Source organism: Natrix helvetica (assembly GCF_964273705.1).
Source record: "Natrix helvetica genome assembly, chromosome: 1".
Taxonomy (NCBI): domain Eukaryota; kingdom Metazoa; phylum Chordata; class Lepidosauria; order Squamata; family Natricidae; genus Natrix; species Natrix helvetica.
This window is the reverse complement of record NC_138548.1, coordinates 8996966-9016922: the sequence shown is the minus strand read 5'-3', so window position 1 is coordinate 9016922 and position 19957 is coordinate 8996966. Positions and strand designations below refer to the sequence as shown.

General features: G+C 46.9%; 1 protein-coding gene across 3 annotated transcripts in view; it reads left to right on the top strand.

Annotated features, from left to right (window-relative positions):
* The window catches only part of LOC309395843 (uncharacterized protein), a 95483-nt gene that overhangs the window by 22393 nt on the left and 53133 nt on the right, over window positions 1-19957 (top strand). For 2 of the 3 annotated variants that reach the window (XR_014175992.1, XM_081960432.1), the window contains exon 3: window positions 1304-2305. The exons of the other annotated variant lie outside the window; for it this stretch is intronic. Coding sequence is in view for 1 of the 2 variants with exons in the window: in XM_081960432.1 (XP_081816558.1) it covers window positions 1304-1653 (350 nt within the window). In the remaining variant the exon portion in view is untranslated. Of the gene's footprint in view, window positions 1-1303; window positions 2306-19957 lie in introns of those variants that run through there. 3 annotated transcript variants of the gene reach the window in all.

Genomic DNA, 19957 nt, shown 5'->3' with positions numbered 1-19957 from the left:
CCTCTTCTCCCCTCCTCTCACAGTCCATCCATTTGATCCATCCATTTCTCTTCTCTTCTCCTCCCCTCCCCCTCATTTCTTCTTCTATTTTCCTCCCCTCCCCCTCCCCTCCCCTTCCCCCCTCCCCTCACAGTCCATCCATTTGATCCGTCCATCCATTTTCCGCCCTCCTCCCCTCCCCTCTCCTCCCCATCTCATCTCCCCTCCTCTCACAGTCCATCCATTTGATCCATCCATTTCTCTTCTCTTCTCCTCCCCTCCCCCTCATTTCTTCTTCTCTTTTCCTCTCCTCCCCCTCCCCTCCCCTTCTCCCCTCCCCTCACAGTCCATCCATTTGATCCATCCATTTCTCTTCTCTTCTCCTCCCCTCCCCCTCATTTCTTCTTCTCTTTTCCTCCCCTCCCCCTCCCCTCCCCTTCTCCCCTCCCCTCACAGTCCATCCATTTGATCCGTCCATCCATTTTCCCCCCTCCTCCCCTCCCCTCTCCTCCCCATCTCATCTCCCCTCCTCTCACAGTCCATCCATTTGATCCATCCATTTCTCTTCTCTTCTCCTCCCCTCCCCCTCATTTCTTCTTCTCTTCTCTTTTCTTCCCATTCCCTCCCTTTCCTCTTTTCCCCTCCTCTCACAGTCCATCCATTTGATCCATCCATCCAGACCTTGGAGGTTTTCTAGTCCAACCCCCTGCTTAGGCGGGAAACCCTACACCACTTCAGACCAACGGTTAAATCAAGTGAAGTATTGGTACCGCTTTGTAAAGCCTTAGTAAGACCACGCCTGGAATAACTGCATCCAGTTTTGGTTACAAAAAAAGATATCGAGACTTTGGAAAAAGTGCAAAGAAGAGCAACAAAGACGATGAAAGGCCTGGAGATTAAAACATATGGCGAACGGCTGCATTAATTGGGCATGGCCAGACTAGAGAAAAGAAAGACTAAGGGGGGAAATGATAGCAGTGTTGCAGTATTTGAGGGGAGGCCAAAAAGAGGAAGGGGTTCCACCTATTCTCCAAAGCACCTGAAGGCCAGACAAGGAACAATGGATGGAAACTAATGAAGGAGAGAAGCAACCTGGAATTAAGGAGAAACTTCCTAACAGTCAGGACAGTTAACTTGCCTTCAGACGTTGTGGGAAGTTTTGAAGAAGAGCCTGGATAGTCACTTGTCTAAAATAGTATAGGACCTCCTGCTTGAGCAGGGGGCTGGACTAGAAGACCTCCAATGTCCCTTCCCGCTTTATTCTGATTCTGATTCAAGGACTAGCTGTAATGCATTCCCTGTTACTAATTCTTTGCATTTTAAGGAGGCGAGCCAGAAGGGGCTAACTACCACCGCGACTGTCCACCCCTCCTGATTTCCAGATCGGGCTGTCCAGATTCCCTTCAGCATCGCAGCCCGCAACCGACCCGGCGATGTGGCTACATGGGGATGGAGCGCATCAAACCCGTCTGTTTCGTGCTTCCAACCCCTCCCTCTTTTCTGGTTTCTGGTTTCAGCTGTGAGGGAGAAACAGGTTTAAGGAGGAGGTTTGTCCCCGGCTGCTGGTTTGAAAAGAAGAAATTCAAACTTGCCAGCGGGCGGGCCTGGGGAGGGTGGAGCGAAGGAAGGTTTCGGTGTTCGGCAAGAGGCGAAACCTCATTTCTGAAGCTGTGACTGTTTCTCACAGAGGGACCTTAATTCCGGGGTTAAATCTCCCCGTGCTCTTTGAGCAGATCCAAGGCGCCGCCTGCCACAGCTTTGGAGAGTGACTTTGGGTAGAAAAAGCTCCGCAGGCAAGCCCGTCCTTCCTGAGAACCATGAGGACTGGAAACATGGCGGGGTTCGAATGAGTTTATTTATTCAATTAATTTATGTCGGTCTTCCAGTATTTGAGGGGCTACCACAAAGAGGGGGGGGGGCGTCCCAGAAAGCAAGAGGAGAAACAATGAATAGCCACGACAGCTGGTCTTCAACTTACGACCACCATTGAGCCCAATTGAGTTTATGTGGCTAAGCGAGACTGTTGTTAATTGAATGCTGCCCCATTTTACGGCCTTTCTGGCCACAGTTGTTAAGCGAATCACTGCGAGGAACATGGCTGTTAAGTGAATCTGGGTTCCTCGTTGGCTTTGCTTGTCAGAAGGTCGCAAAAGGGGATCACGTGACTCCGGGGACACTGCGACCATCATCAATGTGAATCAGTGGTCGAGCATCCGAATATAAATAATATAAATAAATGTGAACACGGCGATGCTGCAAATGGTCATACATGTGAAAAATGGTCATACGTCTCTTTTTTTCTGCTGCCATTGTAACTTGTAATCCAGGAGAGAAGCAACCTAGAACTAAGGAGGAATTTCCTGTCACGGAGAGCAATTAACCAGTGGAACAGCTTGCCACCAGAATTTCTGGGTGTTCCAACACTGGAAGTTTTTAAGAAGGGATTGGACAACTATTTGTCTGAAATGGTATACGGCCATGGTGGAGAACTTATGGCACCCAGAGGCCTCTCTGCAAGCACATGAGCCGTCGCCCCAGCCCAGCTCCAGTGTGCAAGCATGGGCACCTCCCGCTGGCCAGCTGGTTTTTGGGCCTCTGCTGCGCATGTGCAAGAGGCGGGGCACATGCGAGGGTCGTGTACGCATGTGCAGGGGCATGGGAGCGTGGAGGGTTGTGGGGGCGTGGCACATGTGGGGGGCAGTGGTGAGAGTTTTTTTTACTGCCGGTTCTGTGGGTGTGACTTTGTGGGCATGGCATGGCTTTGTGGGCGTGGCAAGGGAAGGATACTGCAAAATCCCCATTCCCTCCCCACCAGGGGTGGATTCCTGCCAGTTCTAAACTCTTCTATAGAAGAGGTTCCACAAATCTACCGTGCCGTTTAGAACCGGTTCCAGTTCCCTCCCCCCGCCCATCCGCACATCATCAAGATGAAGAGCGAGAGGAGGAATTCTGGGAGTTGAAGTCCACAAGTCTTAAAGCTGTCAAGTTTGAACACCCCGGGGTTTTTTTTTTCTAAAGGGTTAGGGGTGCGAGGGTCTTGTAACATAACAGCTTTAAGACTTGCACACTTCAATGCCAGAATTCCTGAGCCAATATGACTGGTGGAGGAATTCTGGGAGTTGAAGTCTTAAAGCTGTCAAGTTTGAACACCCCAGGGTTTTTTTTCTAAAGGGTTAGGGGTGCAAGGGTCTTGTAACGGGACAGCTTTAAGACTTGCGTGCTTCAAATGCCAGAGTTTTTGAGCCAACATTTTGGTTGCTAAGCAAGAGTGTTTCTCACCTCATACATCCCTGCGACCAATTCGCTCCCACAGGGAGGGACTCCTCCGGGTGCCGTCCACTAAGCAGTGTCAACGGGCGGCGTCCAGGAGTAGAGTCTTCTCTGTGATGGGCCCAACCCTCTGGAATGACCTCCCCCCCGATATTAGAACTACTACCGACCTCCGCTCCTTCCGACAGAAACTTAAGACCCACCTGTTCCAATTAGCTGGCCTAGCTGATTTATAGTCCCACTTTCAACCTCCTGGCAAACATCTTATTCTGGGGTAGTTTTTAAGGGTAATTTTAATTTTTTATTCGAATTTTAACCATTATTGTACAGTGTATATCCTACCTCCTCCGTATATCTATGTATATTTATATTTTTGTATCCACATGGTTGTTTTAATATGACTGTACACCGCCCCGAGTCCTTTCTAGGAGAGGGCGCGGTCTATAAATTAAAGTATTATTATTATTATTATTATTATTATTATTATTATTATTATTATTATTATTATTATTATTATTATTATTATTAAGTGAGTTTCACCACATTTTACAAGTTGGCCATGCCCACCCAGTCACATGGCTGGCAAGCCACTCCCACCTGGTCACATGGCTAGCAAGCCACTCCCGCCTGATCACATGGCCGGCAAGCCACTCCCACCCGATCACATGGCCGGCAAGCCGCTCCCACAAAGCAGGCCACACCTACAGAAGAGGTTCTAAAAATTTTTGAAACTCATCACTGCTCCCACTCTCAAAATTTCTGCTACTGGTTCTCCAGAACCTGTCAGAACTGGCTGAGTACCACGTCTGGTGGTGGTGGTGGGTAGCGCATGCATGCGCAGGGATAGAGCACTCAGGGGGCAGTCATGTGCGCATGCGCAGGGGCATGCAAGGGGGGCATGCAAGGGGGGCACATGCGCATTGCATTATGAGTGCATGCATGCGCACTCTTGCACATGTTCGTGCACACGCTATCGGCACGCGACAACAAAAAGGTTACCCATCACTGAGCTAGAACTTATAGCTAAGTAGGGTGCAAGATTTTTCTTCTTTGAACAACAACCCTGAGAGGTGGGCTGGTCTCAAACAACATGACTGGCACAAAGCTCCGTAGGGGAACTGCTGGGGACTGAAGTGGGGTTTCCACTCAGATTTTGCAGGGTCCGGACTCCGGAGTCTATGTCTTCTCCAGCCCCTTCCCCACTGCATCTGATTGGCTCTTGGGCGGAGAGGGAAGGGCTGGTCCAAAGTCAGCCAATGAGTTTGTGAGGCTGAGGAGGGACCCAAGCCAATGAGTTTCTGTGCCTGTGGGAGCACTAGAACCCAGGATTCCTGCCTTTTAGTCCAGCCCCTTCTCCCCTACACCTGATTGGCTCTTGGGCTGAGAGGGAGGGACTGGCTCTAAATCAGCCAATGAGATTCTGGGATTGGAACATAAGTCTCTACCTACTTTCAGCCCATCCCTTTCCAGCCCATCCATGATTGGCTATTGGATTGAGAGGGAGGGGCTGGTCCAAATTCAGCCAATGAACTTCCCTTGATGATTGGTGACAAGTGGGACTCACCCCCTCCTAGTCCTGCCCTTTCCCCATGACAACCGAGGGGCTGAGAGGGAGGGGCTGGCTCAGCCAATGAGCTTCTGGGAGTGAGCAGAATCTAGAATCCAGGCCTTCCAATCCTAGCCCCTTTCCCTCCACTCCTGATTGGCTCTTGAGTTGAGGGTGGGTGGCTCAAATTCAGCCAATGAGCTTCTGAGATGGAAGAAAATGCTCATTAAATGGAGCAGAAACTTACTTAACCACCGTCTTGCTTAGCAATGGAAACTTTTGCCTCCATTGTGGTCGCAAGTCGAGGACTGCCTCCCCACGGCAAATTTTAATAACGTGACCATGGAGACACTGCAACAGTCGTAAGTGTGAGGACTAGTCGCGAGTCACTTTTTCCCCCAGCGGCGTTGTAAATTCAAGCAAGTCATTAAACCAACAGTCATAAGTCAAGGACTCCCAGTAAGGGCTTCCGACTCCTCTGGACTTTGAATGTGTCAAATGAGTTTATTTATTCCATTTGTTGAACCACTGATCCGACGCCCGGCTTGTCTTTTTCACCTCCATCCATCTCACCAAATTAGGACATCCTGGCGTAATAAAGTCTGCAGCTGGTAAGAAGAAAGCAATTTTATTTTCAGCCAAAGGCAAAATTGGTTTTCTATTTGTCCTCCCATTCCCTGCCTGACGGTAAGCAGGGAAAAAACACCCGTGATTTTATTTTAAAAAGCTAGCCAACAACTCAGCGTTGCCCAGGTATTTATTTATAGGGGGAAAATGTCCAGACCAAACGTAATTTCTAGGGTTTTCCCCCTTACCAGAGGGAGCCCCCTTGTGGAGTACTGTGAAGTTGTTACTATGGCAACTCCGCTGTACAGTAGAAGTCATTTTATGACAGTACAGTAGAAGGCGTTTTATGGCGCAACAGGCTGTATCTTAACAGAACACACCCCCAGAGGGGAGTTAGGGGTGTCTTACCCTCACAGTATTTCTTTCCAGAGAGTAAGTCATCTGTTTACCGAGTTTGGTTGAAATAATACAATACAATAGTAGAGTTGGAAGGGACCTTGGAGGTCTTCTAGCCAACCCCCTGCCTAGGCAGGAAACCCTATACAGTTTCAGACAAATGGCTATCCAACATCTTCTTAAAGGCTTCCAGTGTTGGAGCATTCACAACTTCTGGAGGCAACTTCTGTTCCACTGGTTAATTGTTCTAACTGTCAGGAAGTTTCTCCTCAGTTCTAAGTTGCTTCTCTCCTTGATTAATTTCCACCCATTGCTTCTTGTTCTGCCCTCAGGTGCCTTGGAGAATAGTTTGACTCCCTTTTCTTTGTGGCAACTCCTGAAATTGCTGCTGGCGCTCCAGAGTTATGCTGGAACACACACAAACACATATTTATATATATAGAAAGAAGAAGATGGAGGATTTGGGCAAGCGAAGCAGGGAATTGTCGAGTAAAGGATCTCCGGAGGACGTTAAGAAATGTGTTAAAGATAATTCACAGCCCATAATAACAACAACAACAACAACAACAACAACAACAACAACACCTAGGATGATAATAATCCTTAATTGCAGTTAAAGGAAAAATCAAAGCAATATCTGGGACGTTGCTGTGGGAGGTCATTCTCTGAACACATTTTAAAGAGTGCTTAGGTCTTGTGTCTCTTTTCTTCTTTTGCGGCTTATTGTGTATCGGGAGTCCTCAACCTGCGCACACAATTGAGCCCAACATTTCTGCCGCTAAGTGAGACATTTGTTCAGTGAGTTTCGCCACATTTTACGACTTTTCCTGCCGCAGTTGTTAAGTGAATCGTTTTAGTTGTTAAGTAATTCACCTGGTTGTTAGGTTTTTGGTCCCGGGTGGCTTCAGGGAGGACTGCTAGGCCTAAAATTGGCGGGGTAGAGGGTGGGGTGCGGCACAAAATCCCTGTGCCCCAGTTTTGGTCGCAAGGAGGCCTGCTAGGCCCAAAATGGGGCACGGGTGGGTGGGTGGGTTTGTGCGCACCGACACTGGGGGGTGGGGCGTGCATGGGGGGTGATGTCGCATGTGCATTGCATTATGGGTGTGTGTGTGGGCATGCATGTGAGGACAAACAATCCTAAATTCAATTAAGTCAATTGAAAACACAGTACAATAAAGGGGAAAAAAAGCCCATTAGAGTATTCACTTGCCTTTGGAGCTTGGAAGTTCATTCATTCATTCATTCATTTTTTAAAAAAATGTTATAACCTGCCTTTATTATTTTTATAATCTATGCATGCATGCATCCACCCACCCACCTTCACCCTTGCATACATCCATCTGTCCTTCTGTCTATCCACCCGCCCACCCATCTCTGCTTAATTGCATGCATGCACCCTTCCTTCCATCCATCCCTCCATCCATCTTCCACCCACCCATCTATGTCTAGTTTGATGAAAAGAAGGACCAGGGGAGACATGATAGCAGTGTTCCAATATCTCAGGGGTTGCCACAAAGAAGAGGGAGTCAAGCTATTCTCCAAGGCACCTGAGGGCAGAACAAGAAGCAATGGGTGGAAACTAATCAAGGAGAGAAGCAACTTAAAACTGAGGGGAAATTTCCTGACAGTTAGAACAATTAATCAGTGGAACAGAAGTTGCCTCCAGAAGTTGTGAATGCCCCAACACTGGAAGTCTTTAAGAAGATGTTGGATAACCACCTGTCTGACGTGGCCTAGGGTTTCCTGCCTAGGCAGGGGGTTGGACTAGAAGACCTCCAAGGTCCCTTCCAACTCTGCTATTGTATTTATTTTATATGATAGCGGTGTTCCGATATCTCAGGGGCTGCCACAAAGAAGAGGGAGTCAAACTATTCCCCAAGGCACCTGAGGGTAGAACAAGAAGCAATGGGTGGAAACTAATCAAGTAGAGAAGCAACCTAGAACTGAGGAGAAACTTCGTGACAGTCAGAACAATTAATCAGTGGAACAGAAGTTGCATCCAGAAGTTGTGAATGCCCCAACACTGGAAGTCTTTAAGAAGATGTTGAATAGCCATTTGTCTGGAACGGTATAGAGTTTCCTGCCTAGGCAGGGGGTTGGACTAGATGACCTCAAAGGTCCCTTCTAACTCTGCTATTGTATTGTATTGTATTGCATGCATCCATGTGTCAATCCATGCATCTGTCCATGCTTCCTCCCACCTATGCATGCATCCATCTCTCCATCCACCTGTCCATCCTTCCATCCCTCTGTATCTTTGCTCATCTCAAACAATTGACTCTGGGTGTGAACCATCCTAAAATCAATCAAACCAATGAAAAATCCAATACCAAAAAAACAGGGGGGGGGGGGAAAGTTTGCAGCTCTGGCTAGATTTCCCCCCCCCCCTGCCCCGGCTGCTCCCAGCCTCCCGCCCTCCGTCCCCCAACCTGCCTCTGTGGGGCCGTATTCAGTCTATGACACAGGAATGAACCTTATCCAATTGATTTGCCCCTGTCTCTCAGCGTGTGAAGACATAAAAACAGGGTGATAGATCACCCTTCTGGCTCCTGGGGAAGAGGGCCGTTTTGTCCAGCAAGCAATTTACTCAGAAATTGATTCTTCCACACGTCAGATCCATCCATTTGGGATATAAACGAGGAGGTTTGGGGAGGTTTGACTGGCGCTTCAGTCTTGCAACCGAGCACGGGACTAAAAAGCCGCTACTCCGGAGTGGAGTTGTCTAAGCTCTGTGTGATGTGAGATGTTGAAAAAACTTCCACTGGAAAGGTTAAAGCAATTGAAGCGATCAGCCGATGGAAGCGCCAATTGAGCCAATCTGATCTGCAAAAGGGCGTAGAATCCTAGGGCTTGGAAGGGCCCTTGGAGGTCTTCTAGTACGTCCTCTAGTCTAGCAGTCACCAACTGGTGGCCTCTGGACCACCGGGGGTCGGCCCGTGAGAAAATTCGGTGGTCCCGCACAAAAAGTATTTGCATTTTTTCATATTGCACTAAACCTTCAAACTACGTGCAATAGCAACAAAAGATGATTAGGGGACTTGAGGATATAAAGAATGCTTGCAGGGATGGGTACGTCTAATGAAAAGAAGGACTAGGGCAGAATGGGTTGTTCCCAGTTTGGACCGGTTCGGTTGAATCGGTAGTGGTGATTAGGCTTGTGTCGGAGAACTGGCAGCAACTCAGGCTGGCCACGCCCCTGAACCGGTTCCCCCGGTCTCTTCTGCCGTTGCCGGCTTGTTTCTGCGCATGCGCAGAACAATTTTCAGTCCATTGAGCATACATGAGCAATGTGCGGCGAAGCGAACTGGTACCAACCGGTACAGGAACTCACCCCTGGACTAGGGGTGTCATGATAGCAGTCTTCCAATATTTGAGGGGATGCCACAAAGAAGAGGGAGTCAAGCTATTCTCCAAAGCACCCGAGGGCAGGACAAGAAGAAATGGGTGGAAACTAAGCAAGGAGAGAAGCAACCTAGAACTAAATTTCCTGACAGTGAGAACAATTAACCAGTGGAACAGAAGTTGCCTCCGGAAGTTGTGAATGCTCCAACACTGGAAGTTTTTAAGAAGATGTTGGATATCCATTTGTCTGAAGTGGTGTAGGGTTTCCTACCTAAGCAGGGGGTTGGACTAGAAGACCTCCAAGGTCCCTTCCAACTCCGTTATTCTATTCTATTCTATTCTATTCTATTCTATTCTATTCTATTCTATTCTATTCTATTCTATTCTATTCTATTCTATTCTATTCTATTCTATTCTATTCTATTCTATTCTATTCTATTCTATTCTATTCCATTCCATTCCATTCCATTCCATTCTATTCTATTCTATTCCATTCCATTCCATTCCATTCCATTCCATTCCATTCCATTCCTCAAACATTGGAAGACTGCTATCCTGTCTCCCCTGGTCCTTCTTTCTATTAAACTAGACATACCCAGTTCCTGCAACCGTTCTTCATATGTTTTAACCTCCAGCCCCCTAATCATCTTTGTTGCTCTTCTCTGCCCTCTTTCCAGAGTCTCCAATTCTTTTCCCCCCGTATCATGGTGACAAGAATTGGACCCAGAATTCAAAGTGTGGCCGCACCAGTAGAGTCTATAATATAGACTCTATATAGAGCAAAACAATCCCTTCTCATGAAGTTCAGCTGAAAGGAGCTTTGCAAAGTGCACCATGAGAAATTAACTCTGCCAGCTGGCTGCTCCATAAAAATGGCTTTAAAACTACCTTAGATTTAAAACAAACAAACAAAAAGTGGAATCAATTAGTTAAACCTTCCATAAACAGCTTCTCTCTCAGGAGGAAAACAAACAGCAGCGAACAGACCCCGCTACGTATTTCTTACAGGTGGCCCTCGACTTACGACCACAACTGGAACAGCGGTGGGTTTCACATTTCGTTGCCGCTGGTTCGCCGCGTGAGTGCCCGGTCACTTTGTGGGCACACGCGCCCCTTCCACGGATGCGCGTGGCCTTCCACGCATGCACTTTGCTCGCTCGCGCACCTTCCGCACATCTGATTATCAAGAGGATTAGGGGACTGGAGACTAAAACATACGAAGAAAGGTTGCAGGAACTGGGTATGTCTACTTTAATGAAAAGAAGGACTAGGGGAGACATGATAGCAGTCTTCCAATATCTCAGGGGTTGCCACAAAGAAGAGGGAGTCAAACTATTCTCCAAGGCACCTGAGGGTAGAACAAGAAGCAATGGGTGGAAACTAATCAAGGAGAGAAGCAACCTAGAACTGAGGAGAAACTTCGTGACAGTCAGAACAATTAATCAGTGGAACAGAAGTTGCCTCCAGAAGTTGTGAATGCCCCAACACTGGAAGTCTTTAAGAAGATGTTGGATAGCCATTTGTCTGAAACGGTATAGGGTTTCCTGCCTGAGAAGGGGGTTGGACTAGAAGATCTCCAAGGTCCCTTCCCACTCCGTTATTCTGTTAGTCTACTACTCAAGCAGGAGACCCTATACCATTTCCGAGAAGTGACTGTGCAGTCTCTTCTTAAAAACCTCCAATGATGATGTAAATTATGTAAAAAAGATGTGGAGACTCTAGAAAGAGTACAGAGAAGAGCAACAAAGAGGATTAGGGGACTGGAGACTCAAACATATGAGGAACGGTTGCAGGAACTGGGTATGTTTAGCTTAAGAGAAAGAAGGACCAGGGGAGACATGATAGCAGTGTTCCAATATCTCAGGGGTTGCCACAAAGAAGAGGGAGTCAAACTATTCTCCAAAGCACCTGAGGGTAGAACAAGAAGAAATGGGTGGAAACTAATCAAGGAGAGAAGCAACTTAGAACTGAGGAGAAACTTCCTGACAGTGAGAACAATCAATCAGTGGAACAGAAGTTGCCTCCAGAAGTTGTGAATGCCCCAACACTGGAAGTCTTTAAGAAGATGTTGGATAGCCATTTGTCTGGAACGGTATAGGGCAGTGATGGCGAACCTTTTTTGGCTCGCGTGCCACAAATGGGGGGAGCGCAGGGGGGTCGAGGGCGGGCGTGCCACACCCATAATGCAACGCGCGACACCCCCCAGTGCGCATGCGCGCACAACATGCGACACCCCCCATTTTTACATTTTTTTTGCCCTCCCCAGGCTCCAGGGGCTTTATAGGACCCTGGGGAGGGCGAAAAGAGCCTCCCCCGCCCCCCCGGAGGCTTCAGGGACCGTCCCTGAAGCCTTCGGAGCGCTTAAAACCACCCTCCGAGAAAACTGGAAGTGACTTCCGGGTTGCTCGGAGGGTCGTTTTAAGCGCTCCGAAGGCATCAGGGAAGCCTCGGACGGTCCCTGAAGCCTCCGGGGGAGCCTGGGAGGCTCTTTTCGCCCTCCCAGGCTCCTATAAAGCCTCTGGAGCATGGGGAAGGCGAAAAATAGCTTTTAAAAAGGTGAACTCAGCTGGCCAGCGCACGCATGCGCGCTGGCCAGCTGACAGGGCAGCGCCTCGCGTGCCCTGACAAATGGCTCCGCGTGCCACTTGTGGCACGCGTGCCATAGGTTCGCCATCACGGGTATAGGGTTTCCTGCCTAGGCAGGGGATTGGACTAGAAGACCTCCAAGGTCCTTTCCAACTCTGCTACTGTATTGTATTGTATCTGAACGACCTCAAAAACGTGCCTAAATAGGACCAGCATAGAGCCGGGTCGGTGGGCGAGCTCACCCGTGATTTCCGCTACCAGTGCGGATGAACTGGTCCGGTCCGAACCGGTTTAATACCACTTCTGAACCAGAACCACAATTTCCATGGCTAAGCAAGCCAGTTGTTACGTTGTTAACCAGTTTGCCAAACCGATTAAGCGAATCATTGCAGTTGTTAAGTGAATCACCTGGTTGTTAAGTGAACCTTTTCCTCCCGTTGACACTGGTTGTCGGAAGCCGTCTGGGAAGATTGCAAACGGCGATCACGTCATCCCGGCATGCTGCAACGGTCATCAATACAGGTATCCCTTGATTTACGACCGTTCGTTTAGTGGCCGAAGTTACAACAGCCCTGAAAAAAGGGACTTATGACTGTTTTTCACCCTTACGACCGTTCCAGCATCCCCAGGAGCACGTGATCAAAATTTAGATGCTTGGCATATGGTTCATACTTATGACCATTGCTGGGTCCCAAGATCTTGTGATCCCCTCTTGTGACCTTCTGACAAGTGAATGGGGAAGCCAGACTCACTTAACGACTGGGTTACCAACTAATCAACTGCAGTAATTCACTTAACAACATGGACAAGAAAGGTTGTAAAACGGGGCAAAGCTCACTTCACAAACGGCTCGCTTAACAACAGAAATGTTGGGCTCCGTTCTGTTCGTAAGTCGAGGACTATCTATGTATCCCGGGTTGCAAAGCATCCAAATTTTTGATCACACGTAGCCGTGGGAAGGCTATGACAGTCGTAAGTTCGAGGACCAGTTGTAAGCCCCTTTTTTTTGGTAACCCCAACCGTTGGAAGTCAAGGACTACCTATATGACGTAAGATATTTACAAGTAGTCCTCGACTTACGACCACAACGGAGGCCAAGATTTCTGTTGTGAAGTGAGACATTTGTTAAGTGAGTTTTGCCCCATTTTACCACCTTTCTTGCCACCATTGTTAAGTGAATCACTGCAGTTGATTAGTTGGTAACCCGGTCGTTACGTGAATCGGGCTTCCCCATTGACCTTGCTGGCCAGAAGGTCACAAAAGGAGGTCCAATGACCCCAGGACAGGGCAACCGTCATAAATATGAGTCAGTTGCCAAGCATCTGGATTTTGCTGTTGCACAGGTTGTAACTGTGAAAAATGGTCATAAGTCACTTTTTTTCAGTGCTGTTGTAGCTTTGAATGGTCACTGAACGAGCTATTGTGGAATATCTGTATTGATTCGCAGGATTTTACTCTCATCTTCCACCAAATTTTTTTTTCTTTAATTTTTGCTTTGCTTTTAGCATTTCACTCCTTCGTACCTACATTCTTTATTTATTTTTTAGCATCAGGCGGAAGAATGTAAAATGATTACAGTAAATTGCTTAGAATAAAGGATTTTTTTTCCCAAACAAAAGGAGGGAAAAATTCATTGCCACTGCATTTTGATAGCATGGAATATTTATTGATTTTACTCTGATCTTCAGTAAATAAGGTTGAACTTGTGGGATTTTTTTTTTAAAAAAATTATTTTACTTTGCTTTTAGTATTTCACTCTTGTATACCTATCTTCTTTATTTCTTTATATCGGCGTGGAGAATGTGAAGGGACTACAGTAAAGGATTTTCTGCACCCAAAAAGGAGGGGAAAAATAGAACTGAAACACAGAAAAAAGAATTCAAAATGGCGTCCCATGGATGCTGAGCCTTTTTACCACTTGCTAAAGTCACTGTTACCGTCGGTACGGGGTAGTCCTTGACTTACGACCACCATGGATCCCAACAGCATATCAACAGTAGACCAATAGGAGCTGGAATGAACCCAGCCTGATCCTTCTCCTTCCTATGCTTCTCTTTCTCCTTCTCTTCCTCCCATCCTTCCCTTTCTCCTTCTCCCCCTCATCTCATTCTTCTCCTTTCCCTTCTCCTCCTTCCCCTCCTTCTCCTCCTCCTCCATCCTCTCCTTCTCTTTCTCCTCCTTCTCCCTCTTCCTCCCCTCCTTCCCCTCCCCCTCCATCCTCTCCTTCTCTTTCTCCTCCTTCTCCCTCTTCCTCCCATCCTTCCCTTCCTCCTTCTCCTACTCCCCCTTCTCTTCTCCTTCCTCTCCTCCTCTTTCTCCATCCCCTCCTTCTCTTTCTCCTCCCTCTTCCATTCTTCTTCCCTTCCTTTCCCCATCCATCCCATCTTTCTCCTTCTCTTTCTCCTCCCCCTCCTCTCACCTTCCTCCTCCTCCCTCCTCCCAGCCTTATCCTTCTCCCTCTTCCTTCCATCCTTCCTCTCCTCCTCCATCCCATCCTTCCCTTTCTCCTTCTCCTTCTCTCCCTCCTCTCCTGCTTCTCCTTTCCCCCCTCCTCCCCCTTTGCCTCCTCTTCCTTCCCCTCCTCCTCCTCCTCCTCCTCCATCCCATCCTTCTTCTCATTCTCCCTCTTCCTCCAATCCTTCTCATTCCCCTCCTCATCCATCTCCTTCTCTTTCTCCTCCCTCCCCCTCCTCTCATCCTTCCCATTCTCCTCCTCCTCTTCCTACTCCATCCCATTCTTCTCCTTCTCTTTCTCCTTCTCCCTCCCACCCTTCCCTTTTTCCTTCTCCTGCTCCTCCCCTCCCTCCTCCCTCCTTCCTCTTCCTCCTTCTCCTTCTCTTTTCCCTTCTCCTTTTCTCCCCCCTCCTCTTCCTCCTTCTCATCCCTTCCATTCTTTCCTTCCTCTTCCTCTTCTTTTTCCCCCACCTACGCCAAATCTGTTGATGAAATTCTTGGCTCAGACAAGAGGGCAAATAATTCAGGGGCGAAGACCAGAAGTGGATTGAATTCTGGCCCCCAAATCCCCCCCCTGCTAAAGCTTCTTCCTTCACAGCAGCCCTTAAAATTTCATTTTAAGTATTCCTATCCAGGCCTCAGTTATTGGCTCGGTCTTAAAAATCCTCGCCATCGGTTAGCCGATCATCGGGAGATTTGCCAGTGGATTCCAATCTATTTATCGTCCACCCCGGCTGTATACAAATGCAGGTTTTCCCTCTCTGTGCTTCCTGTAATATAATCATTTCGAAACCCCTGAAAATCCATCCAGGGAAATTTCACACACTCGCAGCTGCGGTGATGTATTCTAAAAGACGCCCCATTAATTATTGACTCTCTTATGGCACTGATCCTTGAATTTTGACAGATAAAGAGATTTTAGCATATCCCCCCCCCCTTTTCGCTTTATAGATACCTCCGAGGCAAATGGGGGAGAGAGAGAAAGAGAAATCACACAACGTGATTAGGGAACGTCAGATATTTAGAGCTGGGTGGAAAGAGACGGTTTTCCAACCCGATCTCTCTTTTGGCTTTTGGGTGATTAAAAGAAAATTAGGAGAGAGAGAGAGAGAGAGAGAGGGAGAAAAGGCTGCCGCCAAACACACCAGAAAGGAGTTTGGATCCACGTCAAGACCGCCTTTTCGGTATTCCAATGATGGTGTTGGTCTGGCCGCATTGAAGCTTTTCCTCAATAATAATGATGTACAGTAGGCTGGGACTGCCCAGAATGTTTGCACGGGGGAGCAGCAGAAAAATTTGCAGTCATGAGCTAAGCGAGTTGGTCCAGAGCAGAGAGAAAAGTCTATGTAGCTACTGTATATTTAGGTCTTGTCTGCCCGCCAGTCTGCCTGCCTGCCTGTCTGTCCTACATATGTATGTATGTATGTATGTATGTATCTATCTATCTATCTATCTATCCATCTATCCATCCATCTATCCATCCATCCATCTATCCATCCATCCATCCATCCATCCATCCATCTATCTATCAATCTATCTATCCATCTATCCATCTATCCATCTATCCATCCATCCATCCATCCATCCATCCATCTATCCATCCATCCATCTATCCATCCATCCATCCATCTATCTATCCATCTATCCATCCATCCATCCATCCATCCATCCATCCATCCATCCATCCATCTATCTATCTATCTATCTATCTATCTATCTATCTATCTATCTATCTATCATCTATCCATCTATCCATCCATCTATCATCTATCTATCTATCTATCTATCTATCTATCTATCTATCTATCCATCTATCCATCTATCCATCCATCCATCCATCCATCCATCCATCTATCCATCCATCCATCTATCCATCCATCCATCTATCTATCCATCTATACATCCATCCATCCATCCATCCATCCATCCATCCATCCATCCATCCATCCATCCATCCATCCATCCATCCATCCATCTATCTATCTATCTATCTATCTATCTATCTATCTATCTATCTATCTATCATCTATCCATCATCTATCCATCATCTATCCATCATATATCCATCTATCTATCTATCCATCTATCTATCTATCTATCTATCTATCTATCTATCTATCTATCTATCTATCATCTATCCATCATCCATCCATCCATCCATCCATCCATCCATCCATCCATCCATCTATCCTTATCCATCCATCCATCCATCCATCCATCCATCCATCCATCCATCTATCTATCTATCTATCTATCTATCTATCTATCTATCTATCTATCTATCATTTATCTATCTATCTATCCTCATCCATCCATCCATCCATCCATCTATCATCTATCTATCTATCTATCTATCTATCTATCTATCTATCTATCTATCTATCTATCTATCTATCTATCATCTATCCATCATCTATCTATCTATCTATCTATCTATCTATCTATCTATCTATCTATCTATCTATCATTTATCTATCTATCTATCTATCTATCTATCTATCTATCAATCATCTATCTATCTATCTATCTATCTATCTATCTATCTATCATCTATCTATCTATCTATCTATCTATCTATCTATCTATCTATCATCTATCCATCATCCATCCATCCATCCATCCATCCATCCATCCATCTATCTATCATCTATCTATCTATCTATCTATCTATCTATCTATCTATCTATCTATCTATCATCTATCCATCATCCATCCATCCATCCATCCATCCATCCATCCATCCATCCATCCATCCATCCATCCATCCATCTATCTATCTATCTATCTATCTATCTATCTATCTATCTATCAATCATTTATCTATCTATCCTCATCCATCCATCAATCCATCCATCAATCCACCCACCCACCCACCCACCCAGTTTTGGCCAGTTTTTATATAAGGTTGCACTCAACACGGGCACCCCAAGCCTAATTTCAGGCTCTCCCTTGGGGAAAAAAACCAAACAATTCAAGCAAGGGATTTTGCTAGAACTGCTTTTCTATACTGGCATCATCTTGTAGGAAGTTAGCACCCGCCTCTCTCCTGGAAAAATGAAACATTTTAGGAAATATTAAAAGGGCAGAATATTTCCCCTAACAGGGAGGCAGAAACTCACCCCCCCATACCTTTGTCAATGGGCCATTAAGGCCTGAGCCAGTCTATTCTACATAACAAAGGTCTACCTCCTTCAGGCAGGGCCATAATAGTAATTCCAAAGTCCTTTCATTACATCATCACCCAGCAAGAGTCAACCAAGCTTGGGACTCAGGACAGCCTACAGAGTTGCCCCTGCATGGCCCCATGGGAGTCTGACAACCAATCAGAATGCAAGGTCAAATTCAAAGCCCAACAGAGGGTATGAATTCCTCTCTCTCCCTCTCTCTCTCTCTCTCTCTCTCTCTCTCTCTCTCTCTCTCTCTCTCTCTCTCTCTCTCTCTCTCTCCAGGACTTCAGCCCATGTGGTCCTGTCCACCATTAAACCATCTTTCCAAGCAGTCTCCATGTTTCCAGTGTCTTCCTCCCCACTTGGAACTGAACCCAGAAGGACATTTCTTCCGACAATCTCGAACAAAAAACAAAACAAAACATCTCACTCGTTGTTCAAATCTGTCCAGTTTATTGTGCTAGTTTTCATTTCATCAAAACTCCGCGATATCTTTATGGAAGCAGATAGTGAAACAAGAGGTGTAAAGAACGTTTCCCGGTCTCTATAAAAAGAATTCTTTCTCTTCTATGGTTTCTATAAAATTTTTATGGTTGTTCTCGGTCCCACCCTATCCAAAGCATTTATTCTAGACAAGGAGGAGAAATATAAAGCTTTATTAGATTAGGGAAGAGACGGAAAATCTGTGTGGTGTCAAAAAGAACTTTAGGCAGAGGCGGACAGATAATAAATGATGGGCAAAAGAATTGAGGATCGTTTTGCAAAAATGTGGCTGAGTGTTTATGCTCTTGATTTATATCTAGCCGGACCTGAACATTTTATAAGGATTGGAAACATACAATGCCCAGAATGCAACCAGCCTGATCCTGATTTAATGGCGTTGAGGCTTTAACTGAGATTCTGGCCTTAAACCAATGGGTGAATAACAAGGGTCTCTAAATCAGTGCCTGGGCAATTTTATGGTATGTGGATTTCAATTCCCAGAATTCCTCAGCCAACCTTTGGCAACTTTATGGTGGGAGGACTTCAACTCCCAGAATTCCTCGGTCCTTGGCAACTTTATGATGTGTGGACTTCAACTCCCAGAATTCCTCGGTCCTTGGCAGCTTTATGATGGGTGGACTTCAACTCCCAGAATTCCTCAGTTCTTGGCAGCTTTATATGTGGACTTCAACTTCCAGAATTCCTCAGTCCTTGGAAACTTTATGATGGGTGGACTTCAACTCCCAGAATTCCTTAGTCCTTGGCAGCTTTATATGTGGACTTCAACTCCCAGAATTCCTTGGTCAGCCCATGGCACCTTTATGATGGGTGGACTTCAACTCCCAGAATTCCTCAGTCCTTGGCAGCTTTATATGTGGACTTCAACTCCCAGAATTCCTCAGCCAACTATGTATGCTGGCTGGGAATTCTGGGAGTTGAAGTCTTTAAAAAAAATGCCACGGGCCAGAGAAATTCTGTCCCAAATGGACCCTTCCAATTGCACAATTTGAGGATTCTCCAGAACCTTGAATTTAGTTTAGCAACATATTAAGAGCCTCTCTGGAACAAGGATAGGCAAACTGAGACCTTTGGACTTCATAACCCATAAAGCTTTGGGATTGGCTTAGCCTGCTGGAACCAAAGCCCCAAGTACTGGCCTGGAAACCTCAGGCAGGGTGGAAGGAAAAGGCTTTCTCCTGGTGGCACACAGAGGTAGCGTGCCTCTGGCTAAGGAGGCTCTCTTTGGCTCCTGTGAGGGTGCAGGGAAAGCACCACCAGGTGGAACCAAAGACCTCTAGGCCGTTCCTCAGCAGGCTGAACTGAAGCCTGGTGTTAGACTGGTAGAAGAAGATGGTTTTGTTATCCCTCTTAACATGCCAGTTGGCGTTTCCTTGGGGCGTATGACAAGCAAAATAATGCAACATCTGTATTTCTCTCTCTCCGAAAGCTTAAGGGAAGGTGATCTATTGATCCGCGATGGATTATGTGTCATCAAGTCGTTTTTGACTCCTGGAGACCACAGGGGGAGATTTTCTGCCTGAAGATCTGTCCCCGACTGGAGATTTTTCCAGTCTTCTCGTGTGGTCCCCTTTCACCACGGTAACCGAGTCCAGCCCCCCCCCCCCTTCTTCTCTTTCCTTCCATCTTCAGACACTTCCGCAGGGAGTTGGGTCTTCAGATCACGTTTGAAGTAGGACCGTTTAAGCCCCAGTACTTTGTCTCTCTCTGCCTCTAACTTTGCCTCCCTCCCTCCCTCCCTCCCTCCCACCCTCTTCCTCTTCTTCCTTCTCCCTCTTTTTCCCTCCCCCCTCTCCCTTCCACTCCCTGTCCTTCTCCCACCCCGTCCCTCTCTTCTTCTCCTTCTTGTTCTCCCTTCTTCTCCCCCCTTCCACTCCTCTCCCTTCCTCTCCCTGTCCTTCTCCCTCTCTCCTCCTTTTTATTCTCCCCCTTCTCTTTTTCCTTTTCCTTCTTCCCTCCCCTTCCCCTGCCCCCCCTCCTTCTCCCTCCCTCTCACCTCTTCTTCTCCCTGTTCCACCTCCCCTCCCCCTCCCTCCCCCTTTCCTTCTTACCCTCTGTCTCCCCCTCCCTTTTCCCATCCTCCTCTTCTTCTCCTTCTCTTCCTCCCTCCCATCCTTCTCCTCCTCTCCTCTCTCCCTCCCTCTCCTTC